This window comes from Saccopteryx leptura, chromosome 5, assembly GCF_036850995.1.
Source record: "Saccopteryx leptura isolate mSacLep1 chromosome 5, mSacLep1_pri_phased_curated, whole genome shotgun sequence".
Classification (NCBI taxonomy): Eukaryota; Metazoa; Chordata; class Mammalia; order Chiroptera; family Emballonuridae; genus Saccopteryx; species Saccopteryx leptura.
The window spans coordinates 211,236,018-211,257,593 of record NC_089507.1 but is presented as its reverse complement, the minus strand read 5'-3'; the positions used below and the strand labels follow the sequence as shown (position 1 = coordinate 211,257,593).

The window sequence follows — 21,576 nt, the reverse complement described above, 5'->3', positions numbered from 1 at the left end:
CGGTGGTGTCAGAGGGAGCCTCTACCCGACTCTACCGGCCCTTGCGGGCACAACAGGCGTCTTTTCAAAGCCCGGTCCTTCCCAGCTGGGGGTAATTCCCCGGACTAATTGGGCCTCAGTTTCCTCTCGGAGCAATGGGAACAATCAAATCACCGGTAGGAGTTCGTTCCTGTTGGAGCCAGCTGAATTAACAAACGTTGGAATTTGCATTATTTCTTCTCCAAGCAACGGCCCCTCCCCCAGCGTGAAGCACACAGTAGGCGCTCCGGAAATGCTCTCGAAAAGGAGGTACGGGCCACTTCCTGCCCCCGAGCGCACTATCCCGATTCAGGGTTCCCACCGCTCCGGTACCGAGGCCATGTGGCATTCCCGAGGGTGGGGGTGGGCGCAGGAAGAAGGTGCCCTGCCGGCCCCGCCCCCTCCGGCGCGGTGGGCGGGGCGAAGCCCCTAGCCGCCGCCGCCGCCGGCACGCCCCGCGGGGGGTGGGCGTAGCTCGCCGCGCTCCGCACAAAGTTTGTTTTCTCCCTCCGGGCGGGTGGGGGAGGGCGAGCCGAGAGCGGGGGGCGGAGGGGGAAGGAGAGGGGATCTGACGTCAGGCCGCGAGGTGCTTTCCAGCCGCGAGCTGTCAGGCCGAGTGTCAGGCCCGGCAGGTACGCGGCGCGCTCCCCCGGCGCCCCCCGGCCCCTGCCAGGACCACCCGGACCTAGCCCGAGGCCGCGTGGACGGAAAGGCCGCTCGGGAAAGTCAGTGCGGGGCGCAGGAGCCGAGAAGATGGGGGCGGGGGCGCGCGGACAACTTGGAAAGTTTTCTTTTCTGGCCCGGGCGGGTGAGGGGGCGTCGTCCAGGCGCGTGCGAGTGTGGGTGTGTGAGTTCGGGTGTTTTGTGAGTCACGGCCGCATTGTGATGACGGCGGCCGGTGAGGGGTGCCCCACCCCTCGAGAGAAAGCTCCCTCGGGGACCTTTAGGGGGTCCAGCTCCCTAGGACCCCACCGCGGGTGACGGGCCGCCCCTGCCCCGGCCGGGGTGAGCGCGCGGGGACCGGTTTGTTTGGTTTCAAAAGTGCACGTTGCTAACCGCCGGCTGCCCCCCCCGCGGTGCGGCGGAGAGGGGGAGGGGGAGGGGGCCCCTGAGGGTGACAGCTGCGGGTGGGGGCAGCGGGAAGGGCCCGGAGCTGGGAGGGCCGGGGAGCCCGCGCGAGTTCCCCTTTCCTTTGGAACAAAGGAAAGTCTGTCTCCGAGGCATCTGTCACTCCCGGGCGGGTCAAGGAAGCGGGGCTCGGGGGCCGGCGACCCGAAGAAAGTTTGTGCGCGCTGGGACCCTCGGGCAGGCCGAGCGTGAGCCGAGCCTCCTGCGGGGGAAGCGTGCAGTCTCAGGGGCAGGGGGCGGCCAACATGGAGTCTGGGCGCAGGGCTGGGGGGGGCGGTGCGGAGGTGGGAGCCCAGCCCCCTCCCCTCCGCTCCCCTCCCCCTCCGGGCCGAGTTCGGAGCACAAAGCTGAGCGCGCAGGCTCGGCCGGCCCGCGCCCCGAAGAGTCAGCCAGCGCCGAGCCGCGGGGGAAGGGGGTGGGAATCAAACTTTTTCCTGCCCCGGGACGGACACGTGAGTTTTTTTTCTTCCAGGCCCCCTCCCACTCCGGATTGCGGGTCCGCGGGTGAGCTGGAGCGCCGAGACTGCTGCTGGGTGGGGGCCGAGGGGTGCAGGCTCCCCCAGCGCAGGCGATTCCCCGCCGCCCCGGGAGCCATGTGCTTCGACTCGGTCGGGGCTGCGGGGGAGGCTGCGCGCTTTGTGTGAACTGCTGGGAATGCAGCGCGAGTGCGTGCGTGGCCCGGGGGAGTGTCCGGCCGTGCTGGGGAGTTGTCAGAAAGTTCGTGCGGGACTGGCTGCAGGTCGGCGTCGTGGACTGTGTAGTAGGGTGCACCGGGTGTTGTGTCGCGAGTTTGCTGCCTCAGGCCAGTTAGGGTAAAAACTGAGGGCTGGTGTGATGACGTCTGTTTTCCCAGTCTGAGTGATCGTGGGTGGGCGGGTCCGGGCGGTTGAAATTAGGGGGTGGGCTGGTATCCAGGAGTTGGGCTGCTTGTGAGGGTAACTGTTGGTAGTGCTAGAAGTGGGATTGTGTCTGTAAACTGCGTGTGTGATGTATTTTTCGGTGATGTTCACAGGAGTTCCAGGGGCTGAGCGGCGAGTTGGTGCCAGCGATCTGAGTTGTGTTAGGGAGTTGCCTGGTGGGAGTGTGGGGTGTATATATGTGTCAGGATGAAGTGTAGGGACACTATGGTGGAGAGGTCTGTGTAGACTAAGGAAAGGGTCGTCTCCCCCGGCCACCTCTGGAACCGTGCAGACTGGAACTTGGCTGGCAGTCAGGGTGGAATTTGTACAGATAACCTTGAGTAAACTCACAGCCTGCCAGGGTTGCATCCCTGAGCTCAAACCCCAACGGCCCTAGCCAGCAAACTGCAGACACCTGACCTCAGAAAGCAGTCATGCTGCTGGTACTCTGAAGGAGTGGCACCTCTAATCAGTGCCTCTCTCACCTCCAGGTGGCCTGGCTGGGAGGGTAGCCCCTTCCCTCGAAAGCCTGGCCTCACCAGCCCAGTCATCTGGGCGCTGGCCCAAGTCGAGGAAACAAAACCTGGGAAATGCCAGAGTCTGTTGGCCCAGCCTGCCCGGGAGCTGTTAAAAGGCAGAGGAGGGAGGAGTCTTGAGATTCTGGCATCAGCTGGGCCTGGAACTTTTGGTTTTAAAATGTAAATCTCTTTTGCATGTGTGAACAAGAAGTTTGTCAGGGGGCTGAGCAACTGAGTTGGATTGTCTAGGGAAATACCTTCTTTCATTTGAAGAGGGGGCTCAAGCCCAAAGATGGGAGAGGACTTTTGCCCAAGGTTACACAGCGAGGTTGGAGGGACCAGAGCCCTGCCTCACTCCTTTATAGGGAATTTTTGAGTTGAATCTGGTACCAGGCCAGAGGCTAGATTTGAGAGACAACCTGTAGGAATGACTCCACACTCTGCAGTTCACACAGTAGGTGCACAGTAAATGTTACATGGATAGTTCTAGGACGGGTCGGGAACCTTTTTGGCTGAGAGCCAAAACGCCACATATTTTAAAATGTAATTTCGTGAGAGCCATACAACAACCCGTGTACGTTACACATTATCCAATAAAATTTTGGTGTTGGCCCATAGGACAGCTGTGATTGGCTCCAGCCACCCGCAACCATGAACATGAGTGGATGAGCGGTAGGAAATGAATGGATTGTAATACATGAGAATGTTATATATATATATTTATTTTTTTATTTTTACAGGGCAGAGAGAGAGTCAGAGAGAGGGATAGATAGGGACAGACAGACAGGAACGTGGAGAAATGAGAAACATCAATTGTCAGTTTTTCCTTGCTATACCTTAGTTGTTCATTGATAGCTTTCTCATATGTGCCTTGACCGTGGGGCTACAGCTGACCGAGTAAGCCCTTGCTCGAGCCAGCGACCTTGGGTCCAAGCTGGTGAGCTTTTTGCTCAAACCAGGTGAGCCTGTACTCAAGCTGGCAACCTCGGGGTCTTGAATCTGGGTCCTCCGCATCCCAGTCCAATGCTCTATCCACTGCGCCACCGCCTGGTCAGGCTGTGTGTGTGTGTGTATGTGTGTGTGTATTTTTCTGAAGTTGGAAACGGGGAGGCAGTCAGACAGACTCCCGCATGCACCTGACCGGGATCCACCCGGCATATCCACCCGGCATGCCCACCAGGGGGCGATGCTCTGCCCATCTCAGGTGTTGCTCTGTTGCAACCAGGGCCATTCTAGCGCCTGAGGCAGAGGCCATGGAGCCATCCTCAGTGCCTGGGCCAACTTTGCTCCAATGGAGCCTTGGCTGCGGGAGGGGAAGAGAGACAGAGAGGAAGGAGAGGGGGAGGGGTGGAGAAGCAGATGGGTGCTTCTCCTGTGTGCCCTGGCTGGGAATCGAACCCGGGACTCCTGCACACCAGGCCGACGCTCTACCACTGAGCCAACCGGCCAGGGGCTGTTTTATATTTTTAACATTATTATTTTTTATTAAAGATCTGTCTGCGAGCCAGATGCAGCCATCAAAAGAGCCACATCTGGCTCGTGAGCCATAGGTTCCTGACCCCTGCTCTAGGACCATGGTGATTGATACTTTTCTGATTCCTAACTTGGGAGACCTGGGAGGCAAGATGGTGTGGAGTAAGGGTGGGAACAAACTACCTTGGTCCAAACCCACTGTGTACTATGTATACTGTATTCTGGACGTAATGTGGGGTTTTTTTTCCATAGCAGCTTTTTTGAGATATAATTCACATACCATAGACCTTACCAAGTTAAAGTGAACAAGTAAAAAACAATAAAAATAAAGTGAACGTGTTCATTGTTTTTAGTACCACGGAAATTTAAACAACATGGGTTTGAGCTGTGTGGATCCACTTACTTATTGATTTCTTTTTTGTTTATTGATTTTAGAGAGAGAAACATTGATTTGTTGTTCTGCTCATTTACGCATTCATTGGTTGATTCTTGTAAGTGTCCTAATCAGGGATTGAACATGCAACCTTGGTGTTTCAGGACAAAACTAACCAGCTGAATACCTGGCCAGGGAGTTGGCTTTTTAAAATAAATACCTGTACTATCTTCCATCTGTGGTTTGAAGTTCGTGGGTGCATCAGTGTGCCATTTTATATGAGACTTGAACACCCACTGATTTTGGTATCTGGCAGGGGTTCCTGGAACCAAACCCCTGGAACTGCCCAGGGACCACCAACTTTTGGGGGAGTCAAAAATTATTAGCAGTTTTTTTTCTATATTATTTGCAGTTTTTCAACTGTGTGGGGCTTCGGGCCCCTAACCCCGTGTTGTTCAAGGGTGAACTTTATATTCACAACTATGCAGCTATTTTTACAGTCAATTTTAAACATTTTTATCACCTCAGAAAACCCTCCATACTCTTTAGTTATCACCCTTCTATACCCTTCTAGTCCATTCTGGATGTGTTCCTTATAATATGTTTCTTTCACTTAGAATATTTTCTTTAAAAAAAAATTATTTTTTTATTTATTGATTTTAGAGGAAGGGAGGGAGGGGGGGGAGAGAGAGAGAGATCAACTTTATCCACATATATATATTCATTGGTTAATTCTTGTGTATGCCTTGACCAACGATCTAACCCACAACCTTGGGGTGTCGGGGGGCTTCAGTGTATTTTCACACCGTAGCACAGATCAGGACCTCAGTCCTATGGCCAGATACTCTACTGTATGGATAGACCTCATTTTATTTATCCATTCATCTGTTGACAGACACTTGGGTTGTTTTTACCTTTTGCTATAATGAATAATGTGGCTATAAACATTTGTGTACAAGCTTTTGTGTAGACATAGGTTTTCATTGCTTTAGGGAAATTACTGGGTCACATGGTAACTGTTTAACAGCCATAGTTAAACAGTCTTGGGTGGCTTTCTTAATCTCTCAGGGCGTTGGTTTGCACATCTATAAAATGATGATAATAGTAGTGTCTCCCTTACAAGGGTGTTGTGAGGATTGAATGAGATGATAAGTAGAAAGTGCTCAGTCTAGAGTGGGAAACGGATCTCAATGGTAGCTGGAATTATTTCTAATCTGGTGCTGCTTATTCATGAGCTGCCCTTTACAGGGAACACTTTGTAAAGCAGGGGTCCCCAAACTTTTTACACAGGGGGCCAGTTCACTGTCCCTCAGACCGTTGGAGGGCCGGACTATAAAAAAAGCTATGAACAAATTCCTATGCACACTGCACATATCTTATTTTAAAGTAAAAAAAACGAAACGGGAACAAATACAATATTTAAAATAAAAAACAAGTAAATTTAAATCAAGAAACTGACCAGTATTTCAGTGGGAACTATGGGCCTGCTTTTGGCTAATGAGATGGTCAATGTGCTCCTTTCATTGACCACCAATGAAAGAGGTGCCCCTTCTGGAAGTGCAGCGGGGCCGGATAAATGGCCTCAGGGGGCCGCATGTGGCCTGCGAGCCGTAGTTTGGGGACCCCTGTTGTAAAGTATGTGACTGTCTAACCACTATGCGCTATACCTAGAACTAATAGAAAATAGTATTGAACGTAAGCTGTAATTGGTAACACATTTGTAAATGAGCTGCCATTTAGTTCAGCGGTCATGTACGGAAGTGGAGGCATTCTGAACTCCTCCCTTGCAGCTTGCCTAGCTGTGGTGTGGCCTGAGACTGAGTTGCAATTTCCCCATCAGTTTGGTCCCGGGCTCTAGGAATGGTGTGTTTGGAGACTAGGAAGAGGGCGAGACGCAGTGCACAGTGACGATGCCCCCATCCCCTCTGTCGCTTGTTCCAGGCTCACCCGAGTCCAGCTTAGCCGCTAGACAGCATGTCAGACAGTGACCTGGGTGAGGAGGAAGGCCTCCTGTCCCTGGCAGGCAAGAGGAAGCGCCGAGGGAACCTGCCCAAGGAGTCGGTGAAGATCCTGCGCGACTGGCTGTACCTGCACCGCTACAACGCCTACCCCTCCGAGCAGGAGAAGCTGAGCCTCTCGGGGCAGACCAACCTGTCCGTGCTGCAGGTAAGGAGACCTGGCTCCCGGCCTCTGCCAGCCCTGTCACCGGCTCTGGGTGACCTTAGGATGGCCCCCTCCCTCTTGGGGCAGACCAACCTGTCCGGGCTGCAGGTAAGGATACCTGGCTCCCGGCCTCTGCCAGCCCTGTCACCGGCTCTGGGTGACCTTAGGATGGCCCCCTCCCTCTCGGGGCCTCAGTTTCCTCTGCCGTCAGATGAGAACACCCACTCCCCTGCCTCAAGGGAGGACAGTGACATGAGGTCCTTACACTAGATTTCAGATTTTTTGAGGGTTCTGAAGAGGCAAGGAGTCTTCATTCATGTCTAAACGTTGTCATTGATGTTGGAGGCCGTGGGAAGGGGAAAAGGCACTGACTGTCTGGGATTTGGCCCCCAGCCCCAGAGGGATGCTTGGATGGCCACTTGGGTGCAGGGGACAGCTGGTGATCTGCAGTGTGGTTAAAAATGAGCTGGAGCCCTGGCCGGTTGGCTCAGTGGTAGAGCATCAGCCTGGTGTGTGGAAGTCCTGGGTTTGATTCCTGGTCAGGGCACACAGGAAAAGTAACCATCTGCTTCTCCACCCCTGCCCCTCCCCTCCCCTTCTCTCTCTCTCCCTCTCTCTCTCCCCCTCTCCTTCTCCTTCTTTCTCTCCCTCTCCCTCTCCTGTAGCCATGGCTCAAATGAGCATAAGTTGGCCCTGGGCGCTAAGGAGGGCTCCATGGCTTTGGCTCAGGAGCTAGAATGGCTCAGTTGCCAAGCAACAGAGAAGTGGCCCCAGATGGGAGAAAATCAGCCCCAAATAGGGGTTGCTGGGTAGATCCTGGTCAGGGCCCATGGTGAGTCTCTCTCTACCTCCCCGCCTCTCAGTTGATTAAAAAAAAAAGAAAAGAAAAATGAGCTGGAGTCTTGGTCAAGGAAAGGGCAGAAGTCCGAGATTCTGGGTTCAAAATGCAGTTCTGCCATGTGGGAGCTGTGGACCTCATCTTGGTTTCCCCGTCTATAAAGTCAGGGTGCATTGTCTCTTGCTTGAAGGAACTCTTGGGAGAAACAGATTCAGAAGCAGGTGTGAAAGTACTTTGAGCAAATTCAAAAGATTGTGTTGATCCACTTTTTGTCAAAGTGCAAGATACCGTCTCCTTTGGATCGCCTCAGTTGCTGACGCACGGTGTTGTCTCTGTTTCCACGCGCTGCGGCTGGCCCCCCGGACCCCCGGACCGCCTTGCCCGCAGTCTGGCTGTCCCCTCCCCGGGAGACGCAGAGCAGGCCTCAGCCTGGCGAAGCTGCACCACTGCCTCCCTGTCCACCTCTGGCCTTTCCTGGCCCGGCGTGGGATCCAGGCTATGGTGCTGTCCCCTCTCCTTCCCTCCCCTGCTCTGAACCCGCAGGTCTCCTCAGCTCCTGTCCCTCCTCCCTGAAGTCACTCAGTGAGGATCTAGCTCTCAGAATTCCTGTCACCTGACTTCTCGCTGGGCAGTGGTTCACTGGAGTCTGTCTACGAGAAAGCTCTAGCGTTACACACCCTGACTCCGATCCCATCTCCACGAGGGAAGCCTGGACCTTGGCCATGTCACTACCTCCTCCCTGAGCCTCTTGTTCCTCTTCTGACAAAGGGAGGTGAATGTGGCACTCGCTCAGGGCATTGGGAGGAGGGACCGAGAAGACGCCAGGCTCACTGTGTGCGCTGCTGCCCAGAGGGGCACTCTCTCTTCCCCTTCCTCATCTCCTGCATCCTCCGTCCTGTGTGCGCTGCTGCCCAGAGGGGCACTCTCTCTTCCCCTTCCTCATCTCTCCTGCATCCTCCGTCCTGTGTGCGCTGCTGCCCAGAGGGGCACTCTCTCTTCCCCTTCCTCATCTCCTGCATCCTCCGTCCTGTGTGCGCTGCTGCCCAGAGGGGCACTCTCTCTTCCCCTTCCTCATCTCCTGCATCCTCCGTCCTGTGTGCGCTGCTGCCCAGAGGGGCACTCTCTCTTCCCCTTCCTCATCTCCTGCATCCTCCGTCCTGTGTGCGCTGCTGCCCAGAGGGGCACTCTCTCTTCCCCTTCCTCATCTCTCCTGCATCCTCCGTCCTGTGTGCGCTGCTGCCCAGAGGGGCACTCTCTTCCCCTTCCTCATCTCTCCTGCATCCTCCGTCCTGTGTGCGCTGCTGCCCAGAGGGGCACTCTCTCTTCCCCTTCCTCATCTCCTGCATCCTCCGTCCTGTGTGCGCTGCTGCCCAGAGGGGCACTCTCTCTTCCCCTTCCTCATCTCCTGCATCCTCCGTCCTGACTGACCCGTGTCTAGCATTCACTGTGTGCCACCGCGCACCCCGTTGCGCCCAGCCAGCTCTGTGCTGGGCAGAGTAGGGACCCCAGAGAGGAGCCAGACTCACTCCTGCCCTCAGGAGTATGGTTCTGGGATGGAGTGGCAGGAAAGACTTGGCCATTGATGTTTACAGAAGTGATGACTGCTGAGACAAGGTGGCAGAGAGCCAGGGTGGGGCTTCCGAGCCACTCAGGAGCCTCAGAGGCCTCCCTGAGGGGTAGACTTGAGCTAACCGGCCACAGTCTGGAGCCTGAGAGCCAGTATCACCTACCTAGTCTCTGCTGGTCTTCTGCCTCCAGACTTGTTCCATCAGTCTATTCTTTTGAACACAAAAGTGCAAATCTGATTGTCACACACACTCCACAGATCCTGTGGACCTCAGGATGGAGCCCAAACTTCTTAGCTAGTCAGTGGTCTCATGCTGGTTCCTCTGCTGCTGGGCCCTTCAGCCCTCTGGGCCTCCAGGCCTCCTCCCTTGGCTCCTTCCTGACCTTTCTGAACCTGGCTCACTCCATTCAATTAAGCATTTCCTTCCTTCCTTCCCTCCCTTCCCTCCCTTCCTGCCCTGCCTTCCTTCCCTCCCTTCCTTCCCTTCCCTTCCCTTCCTTCCCTTCTTTCCCTTCCTTCCCTTCCCTTCTTTCCCTTCCCTTCCCTTCCCTTCCCTTCCCTTCTTTCCCTTCCCTCCTTTCCCTCCCTTCCCTCCCCTCTCTTCCCTCCCTTTCTCCCTTCCCCCCTTCCCTTTCCCTCCTTTTCCTTTCATTTTCTTTGTAAAAGATTTTACTTACTCATTTTAGAGAGCAGAGAAAGAGAAAGGGGGAAGTTAGTGGGAAGCCTAGTTGCTTCTCATATGTGCCTTGACCCGGCAAGCCCGGGGTTTCCAACCAGCAACCCCAAGCACTCCAGGTCTGAGTCTTAGCCACTGTGCCACCATAGGTCGAGCTAAGCTTTTTTTTTTTTTTTACAGAGAGAGGGCATAAGGACAGACAGACAGGAAGGGAGAGAGATGAGAAGCATTAATTCATCATTGCAGCACCTTAGTTGTTCATTGATTGCTTTCTCATATGTGCCTTGACAGCGGGGGGGGGGCTACAGCAGAGCGAGTGACCCTTAGCTCAAGCTGGTGACCCTGGGGTCATGTCTATGATCCTGTGACTCAAGTGACACTGCATTCAAGCTGGTAACCCCAGGGTTTTGAACCTGGGTCCTCTGCGTCCCAGTCCGACACTGTCCACTTCCCGCTTGGTCAGGCAAGCTAAGCATTTCTTTTGCAAGCATTCTCTGACTGTTCCTGCCTAGGTGTGAGGCCACTGCTGTGAGATCCCAGGGCACCCTCTCCCTGCGCTGTCAGGGACACTGCTGCTCAAATCTGAGTAACGGACCATCTCCTTTTAAAGGAAATATTTTTGTTTTCACATCACTTTGGCATACAAACTGAAAATTGGGTAAAAATGTCTTGCTTTTGCTCTTATACACAACTATAAAGTAAGCAGTTTCCCTGAGTAAATTACTGTAAAACCAGTGAGGGTCCATAAAGCGGATGATGCTTTGCCAAGTGGGCTGTGTGTGCGTACATGTGTGTGTGTGAGTGTGTGACTCGGAGCCAAGCTGGTCTGGGTGGCCGGAGGCCACGGTGTTCCTGCTCCTAATCAGAGCTGCAACACAAAGCCACAGTGTTTTTGTGGGGAACCAGTGGACCCCTAAGAAGGCATATCCCCCGATCCCACTTGCAGGAATATAGGTCCCAGGCAAGACCTCTGATGGAGCTGGTAGCCGGGGCTGGATCGTGGCCTCCTCTGGTGGGAGACTCTTGCTGAGAGGTGACAAGCAGTGGGACCATCTGGCACTCCTTGATGGAAACTGCTGGGAATCCCCTGCACCCACCTCTGCTTGGAGGTCTCACGGCACCTCAGGTTTCCCGATTGAAAACTGATCCCGTCTCCATGCGGCTCCTTCCCTTCCTGAGGGCTCCCCTTCAGCTGCTCCCCAGCTCCTGTGGTCAGGTAGCAACTCCTATGCATACTATGCATACCCCTTAAATATTCCTTTCTTTCTGTCCTGGTCCAACCTGGCTTGTCTGATCTCCTCACCCCACCCCTCTTAAAATGAAAAGCCTCCAATAGCTCCTGCCAACCTGAGGACATCAGCTGTCCCTGTGTGCAAGGCAGCTTCGTCCGTGGCCCCTCCGCTCCACACTCCTGCACACCGGCAGTGCCCAGACCCTTTGCTCCCGGACTCCCGAGCCTGGGGGAGCTGTGCCTTTGCACAGCCCTGGGACGGACTCAGCATGTGGACCCTGGAGTGGAGTTGCTTGAAGAACACACTGAGCCCCAGAAGCCTGGTCTCGTTGATCGCTAAACGCAGTGTCGAAGCTCAGTGCCTTCTATCTGGGACATAGTTGTGGAGGTGACTGAAAGTGAAGGCAGTGTTGGAAATGACCAGACAGGACCTGGGAAGTAAGGAATGTGGCTCATCAGCCTGGACAAATGGCTTCAGTCCCTGGAGGAAACTCCTTTTCCTGTACTCTTTAAAATTTCATTATTAAAAACCTTCGCGAATACCCACGGAAGAGAAGATCCTAAGGCGCCCCTGGTGCCCATCACCTGGCCTCCACAAGCACCAACGTTTTTGCCAAGGCCGGTTTTCCTCTCTCCCTGGGGACATCTCTTTTGATTGTCTCTTTTAACTGCCCAGGAGCAATCTCATTAGCAAGTCAATGAGTCACTTAACTAACTGGTTTGCTGGTACTTGCCCGGGGCTAGGCAGTTGCGAGGGCGAGACAACAACAAAAAAAGTCATTTGTGAAGGGTTTTCCGGCTTCCCTGAGCCCCCGCCCTGAGCCCACCTTGTTGCTATGGTTTGTGACTGGGCCCGGGGGCTGTCTGTCAGGGGGGGCGGGGCGAGGCGGGGTCAGGCTCCACCCCTTCGCTCTGTGGGGGTGACTGGGGTGCCCCTGGGCCCAGGCCCAGTGCTGGTGCGGACACGCAGCCGAAGGCCATTCCAGTTCAAGCCCTGGTGTCTGCTCCGCTCCGGTGGCCTTCACCGGCTTCCTGGTGCCCTCCCACTCCCATTTGCCACAGCGATTCCTCCCTCATCCTTCAGCTCAGCCGTTGATTAAAAAGGAGGAAAGGACTGCTGGTCAACAGCTTTCTGATAGGGCCTTGTTTCACGGGGGAGGCCGGCTTTCCCGCACTCGGTCTGCTTTGCCCTATCAATCACAGTTCACCCTGGCCTTCTCCCTGCCACCTCCCCAAGGACCTAGGGTAGGGGCGAGTCCCATGTCCCTTTCCTGACCTACGCGTGGGTCGGGCAGCTGGAAGGGGCTAGAGAAAACCCCTGGACCTCTCCTCGCAGCTGGCATGGCGGTGCACACAGGCCTCCTACCCCTACCCAGCACCCCAGCGGTGCATTTCTGTCGGATGAGAAGACAAAACAGTGGTCAACCAAGTTTTCTGCAGACCACGGGGAGTGTGTGGGGGAGTGTGTTGGGGGTGCATGTGTGTTTCTGTTCTCTTCTCAGAATTATAAGCCAGGGGGGAGGTGCCGCTAGGGGCTAGATGCCCACACAGCTGCTGCTAGAAAGGGCCCAGGCTCCCCACCCACAAGACCACTTGACCCAGGTCACTGTGTTCCGTTTCCCCTGCATACAGGGGTCAGCTGGAGAGGTGCGTGCTGTCCTGTGGCACAGGTGACTGAGGAGGCAGCCGGAAGGAGAGATGGAGCAACTGGACAAGGATAAACGGCCCTAGGCTGACTCTCCTGTCCTTGCATCTGCCTGGAACCAGGCTGTCTGGGCCACGTCCAGTGGCATTTGAGACTGTGAACAAGTCACTGAACCTCTCTGGCCAGGGCTTCTGTTTCTTCAGTGGGTCCCGTAGGCTGTTGAAGGTGTAGATGGGGAGTGTTCAGAACACCTGATGTCTTGGTTCAGCAGGTGTTTGCTTTTCGGATTAGGATGATGATGATGATGATGACATAGCTATCTGTTCTGTCCCTCTGTTTGGTGAGACACAGCAGAGCGGAGTAGAATAGCAGTAAGGGCACTAAAGCCAGGACACCGGGGTTTGCATCACAGCTTGGCACCTGGGCCATGTGACCTGGGCAATCTCCACGTTCTAGTCCCCCCTGTGGTCCTCGGGAGACACTGCTTGCTACTCTTCCGGGCTTGTATGCAGATTAAATACAATGTGGTTGAGACGGCTGACATGATAACCTGGTATCCAGGGGGCTTGGTTAGTTCTCCTTCCTTGTGTGCAGCTGTCCGCCTTATCCTTGGGGACCCCTTGCTGCTCCAGCCAGGATTCAGCTCAGCCGGTGTCCGCTGCTGCCGGGAGGCCAGGGGAGTGCTCAGCAGCACTGGCTAGACCAGAGAGGTGAATAGGGAGGAGCGAGTGCCCCAGGGCAGTCCTTCTAGGCTGGACAGGAGAAGGGAGAGAACTGGGGGAAGGGGCTGTGACCCTGCCCGGCCCAGGCATTCCCGTCCAGCCGGGACCAGGGGCCTCATGCTGTCCTTGGAGGCCCCATGGGATGGATGCAGCTGTAGCCTGCTGGGCGAGGACCCATGCCAGCTCCAGGCACCAGCTCCGGTCATAGGTGGCCAGCCCCTCAGCTGGGTAGAGACAGAGTCCACAGGAAGACGGTAACCAAGAGCTTGCCCCTCGTATGGGCCACCTCGTATTAGTGATCGGTAGAATTGATACAGGAGCCTGAAGGAGAACGGGGCCTTTGATTCCCTTCAGCAGACATGAGGGATGTTTTGAGCAGCATGGCCCGCTGCTGTGGCCCACACAGTTCCCAGCATCCTGGCTCACAGGACAGGAGGAGCGGGCTCCTCCCCTCTCCCTCCTGCAGTAGCTGCTGCGTGCCTCAAGTGTCTGGTGATAAACTAAAGAAGAGGCAAGACCAGGAGGAGACTTAAGAGTGGGGCTTAGGTCAAGCTGCTGTTAGGCCCTTTAGTCTTTTACCCTAGTGTCTGGCCTAGTGGGGTCAGCCCTGCCTGCCTCTGTCGGGGTTTTTTTTTTTCTTTTTCTTTTTTCTGAAGTGAGAGGTAGGGAGGCAGAGAGACAGACTCCTGCATGCGCCTGACCGGGATCCACCCGCATGCCCACCAGGGGGCGTTGCTCTTGCATCCAGAGCCACTCTAGCACCTGAGGCGAAGGCCATGGAGCCATCCTCAGCATCCAGGCCAATTTTGCTCCAGTGGCGCCTTGGCTGTGGGAGGGGAAGAGAGAGATAGAGAGAAAGGAGAGGGGAAGAGGTGGAGAAGCAGATGGGCACTTTTCCTGTGTGCCCTGGCTGGGAATTGAACCCGGGACATCCACACGCCGGGCTGACACTCTACCACTGAGCCAACGGGCCAGGACCATCTGTCAGTTTCTTAAACCAAACCCATTCCTGCCTCAGGACCTTGGTATTTGCTGTTCCCTAAGTCTAGAACAGTGGTAGTCAACCTGGTCCCTACCGCCCACTAGTGGGCGTTCCAGCTTTCATGGTGGGCGGTAGCGGAGCAACCAAAGTATAAATAAAAGAATAGATTTAACTCTAGTAGGTTGTTTTATAAAGATTTATTCTGCCAAACTTAGCGAAAATCTGACATAAAGTACTTGGTAAATTATTATATGCTTTAACTTGCTGTAACTCTGCTTTATAAATTTTATAAAGTTACTTCCCTACTTTATAAATCGCCATTACTGTGGAGCCAGTGGGCGGTTAGAAAATGTTACTACTAACAGAGACACAGAAGTGGGCGGTAGGTGTAACAAGGTTGACTACCCTGCTCTAGAACATTGTTCCCCTCAGCTTTCTATTTGACTTGACTTCTTTATCCTTTAGGTCTCAGTCTTCCTGAACCCCTTGTCTACAAAAGTCTCTTATCTTTATATGCTACCCTTTCATTGCTGTCTCCTCCTGGCACTTAGCAGCGGCTCCTCGCCGTGTTTGTTCATTGCCAGTCTGCACAACCAGATGGGCTGTGAGCACTGCAGGGTAGAGTGCACGTCTGTCTAATTCCCAGAGTCGCCGGCACCAAGAGCGGAGCCTGGCACATAGTAAGCGCTCAGTATTATCTGAGTGAGCGCGAAGCCTTGAAAAGGGGGAGCAACAAGGAAATGAGAGCTCATTTTTTAATCGTTCGATTTCTTTTTTTGAGAGAATAGGGAAAGGAGAAGAGGGGAGAGAGAGAAAAGCATCAACTCGGTGTTCCACTCAGTTGTGCCACTGATTGCCTCTCACATGTGCCCTGACCGGGGCTCAAGCCGGCGACTTCAGCCCTCTAGGACGCTCTGTCTGCTGTGTCACCGGCCAGGGCAAATTGATTTGAGAAAGGGAAGCATTCATTTGTTCTCCTTGTGTGTTCATTGGTCACTTTCTGTTTGCGTACTGGCCAGGGATGGACCCTGCAACCTTGGTGTTTCAGGACAGCGCTCTCACCAGCTGAGCTAACCATCCAGGGCCTGACCTGTTTGATGAACAAAAGAAGCTGGGCTCTGAGCCCTGTGACAGCCTGAGGGATTCAGAGAGGAGGGGCTCCTGCTCCTCCGGATCCAAGGCTCAGGCTTGGGGGTCCCCGGCTGGAGGTGGAATCCCGCCTGACTTCTCCGGGCTGAGCATTAAGTGTGTTCATCAGTAAAACAGGAATGGCCGCGCAGAGAACTGAGATAACTATGAGAAGAAAACTGTATAGCTGTTCAGTGCTCGGTCAGTGGCAGCTAGTGGTAAACCCTTCTCAGCGAGAGCTCCCCAGAAAGATGCCCGGATGTGTGGATGCCCACCAGGCACACCCGCCAGGCCCCACCCCAGTATCCACAGCTTCCAGGTTTCTTCCCTCCCACTACCCCTGAGGGCAGGCACGCTCTTAGGCAGCTCTTCCCGGTGGTGCCTCCAGTGGAGGGAGGAGGGCTGGGAAAAAATAGGAGGGGCTTGTATTTGCCTATTTAAGGAAGGGTTAGAGTTTCAAAACAGGTTTGTTTTTATGACCTTTCACCAGCCGTGCAGCTAAGAAACTGTTCCCTAGTTTAATCCCATAACTTAAAATAATGTTCAGGTGAACTTAAAATAATGCTCAGGTGAGCTATTACAGGGTAGGTCTGCCGCACGCCAGGCCGTGGGGAGTAAATGAGAGAAGAGCATAGGAGTGGTTGATTTTGTTTTTTTTGCCTTTTTTTTTTTTTTTTTTTTTTTTACAGAGGCAGAGATAGACAGGAACAGAGAGAGATGAGACGCATCAATCATCAGTTTCTCGTTGCGCGTTTGACTTCTTAGTTGTTCATTCATTGCTTTCTCACATTTGCCTTGACCGCGGGCCTTCAGCAGACCGAGTAACCCCCTGCTGGAGCCAGCGACCTTGGGTCTAAGCTGGTGAGCTCTTTGCTCAAGCCTGATGAGCCCGTGCTCAAGCTGGCGACCTCGGGGTCTCGAACCTGGGTCCTTCCGCATCCCAGTCCGACGCTCTATCCACTGCGCCACCACCTGGTCAGGCGATTTTGTTTTTTTAATGGTCAAGAAAAATGCCATGATGAGGTGCCTGCTGCTCTTGGGTATGCAGAAACGATTCACACTCTTCCTGAAAGCTGTCCCCCCTTGTATCAGTCATGTAAGAGAAGAAACTGCCAGGCCTACGCCAGCCCTAGGTGAAGAGTGTTTGGAATCCATTTCCTTGGCTCTGGCGCTCTTGCTACTAGGCCAGGTCTCAGCGGAGTGGCCATTCTCACGCAGGTAGAGAAGAGAGCGTTTCAGAAAGAGAAATGTGATGTGCCACAGCCATGGAGCTGTTTAGAGAACGGGCTGGTGAAGCAGGTGAGCAGTTTCCCATGCCGAGGGGCACGAGGGGTAGCGTACAGGCCCGGCAGGGGGCTAACACCCAAGCTCGGTGTCTGGACCCGATCCTGCAGGCAGTGGTAGACAAACGTCAGTTTCCTAGAACGAGAATAAGTCACTGCGTTTTAGAAAGACAAGTGACAACCTGTGAAGAGGCTGGATTAGAGAGCCAGGAAGCTATTAAAAGGAACTGAGACAGATGTGAATCAGGGTGCTAGATGGGTCTTAGCTTTGCAGCATAACACTTAACGGAGAAATTTCGTGCTTCCTGCATCGATCCAAAAAGATCGATCTAAACCCTGAACTAGACAGGAAAATGGGGTCAAGGTTAAACGGCAGCTTTCTGAACAGCATGTAGGAAGAAAGACTCTAGGACGCTGGTTGAATGCACATTCAGTTGGAGCCACTGATCCTGGTTTTGCTTGGAAACAAGCATTGTCTTCTACCTGAGAGTCCCTTGGTGTCCTTGAGGCCTGCAGTAAGACTCTGCTCTAGACATTGAGGAGCGAATCAGTTACCCTGGGCACCGTCCCCTCTCTCCTTTCATACACCCATTTCTCACTGGGCACCGGGTCCTCTTATGTCCAGTTTCCCAAACAGATCAAATATTTGTCATCTCATCACCTCCCTTAATGTAAATTGAGCTACCAGCCTTTCTCCCTGTTTCCACTCCGTTCTCCTCATAGCAAGTTGCTCCCTTGCCTCAAACCCCCCCACGCTCCCCCTTGCCCTTAGAATAAAGAACCAAACCCCGGCCCTGGAGGGAACCCTTAGCTACCACTGAGCCCAGCCGAACAGGCCGCCTCCTCTGCATGCCTCATTGGCATTCTGCACGGTTTCTTCAGAGGGTGGCCTTCCCTGAATCGAAATTCCTCTCCCTCCCTGTCTTCCACCTAAACTACTACTCATCCCACAATTTAGGAGCAGTTTCCTCAGAGAGTTACCACCCCCAAAGTCGGACCACCTGTCATCATGTATCTGGCCTCCTATACTCTCCCCACCCCCATGATTTCTCCTCTCTCTTCCCAACATGAACCTCTCTGAGGACTGGGACTGTGTGTTTGCTGCTGCCTCTGGGTCCTGACATAGGTGCCGCATAGTTCTGGTCAAGTGAACTGATCGCTGTCTCCTACACATTCCAGATATGTAACTGGTTCATCAATGCGCGGCGGCGGCTTCTCCCAGACATGCTTCGGAAGGATGGTCAGGACCCCAACCAGTACACCATTTCCCGCCGCGGGGGCAAGGCCTCAGAGGTGGCCCCGCCCCGGGGCAGCGGCCCCTCGGTGCTGGCGGTGTCTGTGCCCGCCCCCACCAACGTGCTCTCCTTGTCTCTGTGCTCCGTGCCACTGCACTCAGGCCAGGGGGAGAAGCCAGCAGCCCCCTTCCCGCAAGGGGAGCTAGAGCCCCCCAAGCCCCTGGTGCCCCCTGGTAACACATTCACCCTGCTGACCAGGGCCGGAGCTGGAAGCCCCACAGGCGGACTTTTCAACACCCCGCCGCCCACCCCACCGGAGCAGGACAAGGAGGACTTCAGCGGCTTCCAGCTGCTGGTGGAGGTGGCGCTGCAGAGGGCCGCTGAGATGGAGCTGCAGAAGCAGCAGGACCCGGCGCCCTCGTTCCTGCGCACCCCCGTCCCCTTAGTCTCCGAAAACCCCAAGTAGGCATCTGCCGACAGGGGCACTCCCGGCTCGAGCCAGCGCCCTGGGTTTCTGCTCTGGTTCCCCTTCATCCAGAGGGTCTTCTTTGGATCACTGCCAAACATCAGGATCATCTCTGTCCAGACGTCTTCAGCAGGAAGATGCCAGCTGGTGTCACTGCACTGTGACGGGGACCTCTCTGCCGACTCTGCCATTTCTCCAGGCCTCCTCAGGTGAAGAGACCACGAGGGCGGAGACAGGCATGGTGCTGCTGCTACTTCTCCAGAGAACCCGCAGGACACCGCTGACCCAGCCTGCTTCCTGGGCTAGGCACGGGATCCCTGCCAAGCTCAGACCAACATTGGGTCCAAGTTGCCCCTGAGCCGGCCTCTTTGTTAAGCAGAGTGGACATTCCAAGTTCCTAAGTGTGAACAAAAGAACAGAGGAACCCAGCAGGTGTAACAGGACCGACTCCTGTTGAATGTTTAGGTTTTTGCTAAAGTTTGTGTTCCTTTTCCCTTTTTGCTGTGATTTGTGTTCATTGGGGTAGTGAGCCCGGAGGGGGACGGGAGGAAGTGCGTTGTGGGCGGAGTCTGATGAGCTGGGAATGGGCGGAGTCTGATGAGCTGGGAATGGTCGACCACTGACAGCTGATGTTTTACAAGGAAGGCGTATTTGTATTTTGGGGACCAGCTGAATCTGCAAAATTCCAAATAGTTTTATTGTTGGTTTGGTTTACCAAAAAAAGAAAAAAACCGCTTTTACTGGCTTTGGCTCTTCTGTATCAGGCACAGAAGGGGGATAAAGCCAGCGAGAGGGTCCAACACAGAACAGAACCTGACCAAACCTAGGGCAGAACACAGAAGGATGGTAAACCGGAGAGGTGGTTTTTCTACTTTCGTTTTTACTGTACTTTTGGGGGTGGGAGAGGTAAACTAGACTAAGGCAGAAAGGTTTTTGTTGATTGTTTTTTCTCTGTATTGTTTTCCCCTTTATCTCTGAAAGCTTTGCCCAACAGCCTGAGTTTCTGATTGCTTTAGGAACTTGGGTTAGCAGGGCTAGAATGTCAAGCTCCATCTGCTGGCAGGCTTTCCCAGGATGGTGGCAGGAAACCGTCCTGGAGGGAGCCGGGATAGTGTCCCCAGCTCCTGGGAGCTGCCCTCGGAGGAGGCCGGGCTGGAAGTTACCTGTCTTCCTGTCGCACCTTCCTTTCCCCTGGGCTGCAGAGGCCTGCCCTGGACTTCACAGCGGACCAGCTCCCAGTTGGTCTTCCTCCTCCTCCTCCTCTTCCCCACTCTATCTTGCTGTTTCATTGCTGACAGCATTGAACAGCAATCTACCCCATCTGTATGTATCCTGAGAAACACTAATCCTAGGTTATTAGCCAAAATACTTTTGTTCTGAATGACATTGTTACTGGGCCAAAAGACAGGTCAAGAGCCCCAGCCTGTAGTTTCCAGAAGCTGCCAGGTCAGGCGCAAGGGGGAGAGTTACTGGGTGTTGAGGACGTGGTTAGGCCTGGTTGGGAGAAAAGACAGAAACGGGGGTGCTGTCCTTTCTGGGATAACCCTGAGACTTCAGGGAGGCACCCTCACTTCTGCGGGCTTGGCCCGCCCACTGCTGTGGGACTGGGTGAGTTTCCTGGGCCCTTCTCTGGGCCCTCGTCCTGCATGCCCTGGGGTGAGTGGGAGGGGACCAGGGACCCCCACCGCAGGCCCAGCTGGGAAAGCATGAACAGGGCAGCTTCAAGGTTAGCTGAAGCTGTCTGCCCAGCCTCTTCCCCCGCCCCCAGGTCTAAGGTGACTTGCAAGGTACTTGGAGCAGGAGACTGGAAGTGTGTGGGGCTGGGGTGGGACTCTTCCTCCCCACAGTGCACTGAGCGATGGCGGTGCTGAGGGCTGCGGGAGCCATGCTGCTGAATTATGGTTGGCGTTCCCTGCTGTGTGCAAGGTAGGGAGGCTGGCAGCCGGCCAGCCTCAGCTCAGCTTGGTCGGAGAAACAGCTGGAGGAGAAGCACAGTTATCCCATTGAATAATTTGAGCAGAAAACTACTGTAAATATGTTTTGTTTTTGTTTTTTGTCAAATAAAGTTGTTTTGGGTTTTGTTTTGTTTGTTTTTGTTTTGTTTTTAAGCAGAAACAGATTGCTCCACTGGGACCCTGGGCCCAGCCTGGAGGGGGTCCGTTGCTGAGTTCTTACTCTGGGGGGGGGGACGCCTGGGAGCCTAGGCTCTGCATTCTAACTGCCTCGGCCTCAGGCAAGTTTCTTATCCCACTCAGCAGTGTGCAGGGGGCGTGTGTGTCCCAAGCTGGACCGGGGTGGCTAGATGCTGAGGGGGTTCGGGGAGCTGACATCTTCCTCTCGCTCTGGCAGCGAGGAAGGGCATGGCTGCAGTGAAGCCGGCACACAAGCAGAGGGGACACAGGCTTTAGTGTCTGAAACCAGTGCCACCTCTGGACTGCCCCAAGTGGATTCACCTTTCTGAGCTAGCTGTGGGCTGCACTTACAACGTATGGGCATCATCATTGTAACAAGTGCAGCCCAAACAGCAGGAAATCGCCTACAGTAGTCAACAGTCTTGCTGTGTGTCCGGTCCCTGCACTGTTCATTGTCTCATGATTTTTGTACACAGAGGTGAGACGCCCTCACAGGTAAAGAAACGGGATTTGTTAAGTCATAGAGTTAATTCCAAGTGGAGCCAGGACATGAATTGAAGTCTGTCCTGCTCGAAGGTCACCCTGAAGTCTACCCAGACCTTATTTGAACTGGTGATGGGCAGGTTCACAGCCTACTGGCATCCAGCTCTCTGGCAGGGTTTGGACTAAGTACTAGAAGTTTCTTCTGCTGAACCAAATTGGCTTCTTCCTGATTTCTCCCGAGTACACCTGGATGAAAGATACAAATCTCCCACAGGTCACCTTCCTTCAGGAATTTGAAGACAGGCTTCTTGGCTCAGGTTCCCAAGATGAAAGGCCCTGATTTAGATTTAGCGATTGCTTCACCCCAGGTCCTGGTGTCCCCACTTCCCTCTGTCAGCATCCATTACACTGGGCATTCGACCCTGGGGCACGGAGACTTGGAACATGCTAGAAAGGCTCTTCAGAGTAAGTTTAGTGCTCATTCTACATCTGGGAAACAATATTCATATATAAGAAAGGAAGTGATTTGAGTGATTCAACTGCCTCAGGAGAGATGGCCTCTTACAAATTCTTTTCAAAGAACTGAAACCAAAGAGTTGCGCTGAGCTTCAAATTG

The 21,576-nt window shown here is 54.3% G+C and overlaps 1 protein-coding gene across 10 annotated transcripts; it reads left to right on the top strand.

Moving 5' to 3' along the window:
• Positions 1-453: 453 nt before the first annotated feature.
• Positions 454-20,424, top strand: TGIF2 (TGFB induced factor homeobox 2). Of its 10 annotated transcripts, XM_066383879.1 has the most exons (4): positions 1,298-1,334; positions 1,619-1,650; positions 6,351-6,575; positions 17,824-20,424. In XM_066383879.1, exons 3-4 carry the CDS (start codon positions 6,384-6,386, stop codon positions 18,343-18,345), a joined length of 714 nt encoding a protein of 237 aa, XP_066239976.1. In that variant the 5' UTR covers positions 1,298-1,334; positions 1,619-1,650; positions 6,351-6,383; the 3' UTR covers positions 18,346-20,424. The 10 variants fall into 10 exon arrangements, with proteins under 10 accessions (XP_066239969.1, XP_066239968.1, XP_066239967.1 ...); XM_066383872.1 differs by lacking the exons at positions 1,298-1,334; positions 1,619-1,650 and adding an exon at positions 454-512; XM_066383871.1 differs by lacking the exons at positions 1,298-1,334; positions 1,619-1,650 and adding an exon at positions 570-650.
• Positions 20,425-21,576: the final 1,152 nt, after the last annotated feature.

What these genes read in the sequence shown, in the direction of transcription:
- TGIF2 (XM_066383872.1), top strand. Translation starts at nt 6,384, where the DNA reads ATGTCAGACAGTGACCTGGGTGAGGAGGAAGGCCTCCTGTCCCTGGCA. An exon ending in CCAACCTGTCCGTGCTGCAG is followed by an intron (nt 6,576 to 17,823) that starts GTAAGGAGACCT and finishes TACACATTCCAG; the next exon opens with ATATGTAACTGGTTCATCAA.